The sequence below is a fragment of the Pundamilia nyererei genome, unplaced genomic scaffold (genome assembly GCF_000239375.1).
Source record: "Pundamilia nyererei isolate P.nyererei 1_Seehausen unplaced genomic scaffold, PunNye1.0 scaffold00088, whole genome shotgun sequence".
Lineage (NCBI taxonomy): Eukaryota > Metazoa > Chordata > Actinopteri > Cichliformes > Cichlidae > Pundamilia > Pundamilia nyererei.
In genome coordinates, this window is record NW_005187489.1 from 1,165,427 (window position 1) to 1,167,195 (window position 1,769).

The window sequence follows — 1,769 nt, forward strand, 5'->3', positions numbered from 1 at the left end:
ATTTTCCACTTCTAATCACTACATTGCAAGACTTCCCAGCGAATCTCTGCTAACCGATGTCTGAATAAAAACGATATAATTAAATTGATTAGAATATTTTAGAAAATCTAAACAGAAAATGGAGCCAGGATGGGGGAAAAATTGTGGTCACTAAAATAGCTTGGGCGCTTGAGCGTTAAATATAAATTTGTAATTAAAGGAAAATGAGGCATGAAACAACCTGTCAGGGAACGTGGGTAGTGATGGAATAAAGGGAAGATGTTTTCTATTCTCTGCCTGGTATACAGAATAATTAGCAGCCAATGTGACAGTGGAAACATATAGATTTCAGCGTTGATATCACATTAATATCATCACACCTTGAATGAAAGCCAGAGGGACTGTGCTTTTTGTGCACTGATAGACAACCAATCATGCTTAATTGTCTTTGCTTTCATAGCAGCTGCAGTCTCTCTCATATTAAGACATATTCCATTCAAATCTCCAGGACAAGCATTTATAGCCTGAGCTTATCAAGTGGACAAAGGGTCCCGTTTGAATAATTGGACCATTTCTTATCAGGGGTGACATCCTTACAAAGATCTGCCGTTGACCGCATCTGCCCAGACAGGAGGGAATGAATAATACCTCATTCATTTGGGCCCGAAGCTTGGCCCTCATCCTCAGGGTCAGACCATAAAATAAAGAGTTTGAGGGACAAAAACAGAGGAGCAGATCCAATACGGAATATTTTGCATGCTTGAAACAAACACTCCTGAAGTTTCCTAACAGTTGTCAGGTTTTCGTACATATGCTAAATGCCAGTCACGAGTGTAAGCTGCTGTGGACACTTCTACGCCTTTGTGCTACAATAATGTTAAATGATGCATAGTCAAAAGGTCATGGTAGAGGTGAGTCTAATTAAAGTGGCAAGCCCATGTGGCGGGGTGGGGGTGGAGATGTCAAAGCTTAAGTTGCTGTGTCTGTTTGCAAAAGCTGCGTGTGGTTCAGAAGACTATGAATATGAATCGGTAAAAGGTGGCTCTATTCCAGGCTGCCACTGATGACACCCACCCTGTAGATGTAGTCCAGCAGCGGGGCCTTGTGGGCTGTGTGGTCCTCCAGTGACGGCATGGTGATAGGCTCAAGCAGCAGACTCAAGGGAACAGCCATGCACCAGTCCAACAGGCAAAGCAGAAGCGATACCATCAACTACAGTGTGAGAAATGAGAGAGAAGTTCCTAATTTATTTCAGTCACACACTAACAAATAAAAGATATATTATTAACAAAGCAAAAAAAGAAAAAAGAAAAAAGAAAAAAAAGAGTGGCAGCGGATAACAGGTGAGAGCATCAAAGACGCAGTGGAGAACGAGGTCGAAGAGAAAACAAATCACTTCAGTAGAAACATTCCTCTGCAAATGCACCATTCCAACATGATAGATCAAGAGCCTTTAGATCTCAGCCATTTCATGTCCCATCCTTTCCAACATGTACCTTTTTGTCCGCTTCCACCGTTGAGTGCTCTGCGCTCGGCAACAAAAAGGCTATTGTGGCCACAAAGATCTGTATTGGGACAAAACAAGGAGAAAGATAATTGGATGACACACTCCCATTCATCATCTGAGTCAGGGCTGATTGCTAAAACAGAGACGAAACCACAGGATGAGGACTGTGCACATGAGCGAGCGACAATTTGTGTAACGTTTGCATTTAAATGCTAAAAGTTATTTCAAAGGAATTTCTCTTATTGGATGTGAAACACATTTACATGGGTTACATCAAACAGAG

At 41.8% G+C, this 1,769-nt stretch overlaps 1 protein-coding gene across 1 annotated transcript in view; it reads right to left on the reverse strand.

Moving 5' to 3' along the window:
* The window catches only part of ralgapa2 (Ral GTPase activating protein catalytic subunit alpha 2), a 104,390-nt gene that overhangs the window by 38,647 nt on the left and 63,974 nt on the right, over window positions 1–1,769 (reverse strand). The window contains exons 31-32 of the mRNA XM_005739033.1: window positions 1,476–1,544; window positions 1,054–1,191 (exon numbers count right to left, since the gene is read on the reverse strand). Of these exons, the coding sequence (XP_005739090.1) occupies window positions 1,054–1,191; window positions 1,476–1,544 (207 nt within the window). The remainder of the gene's footprint in view (window positions 1–1,053; window positions 1,192–1,475; window positions 1,545–1,769) is intronic.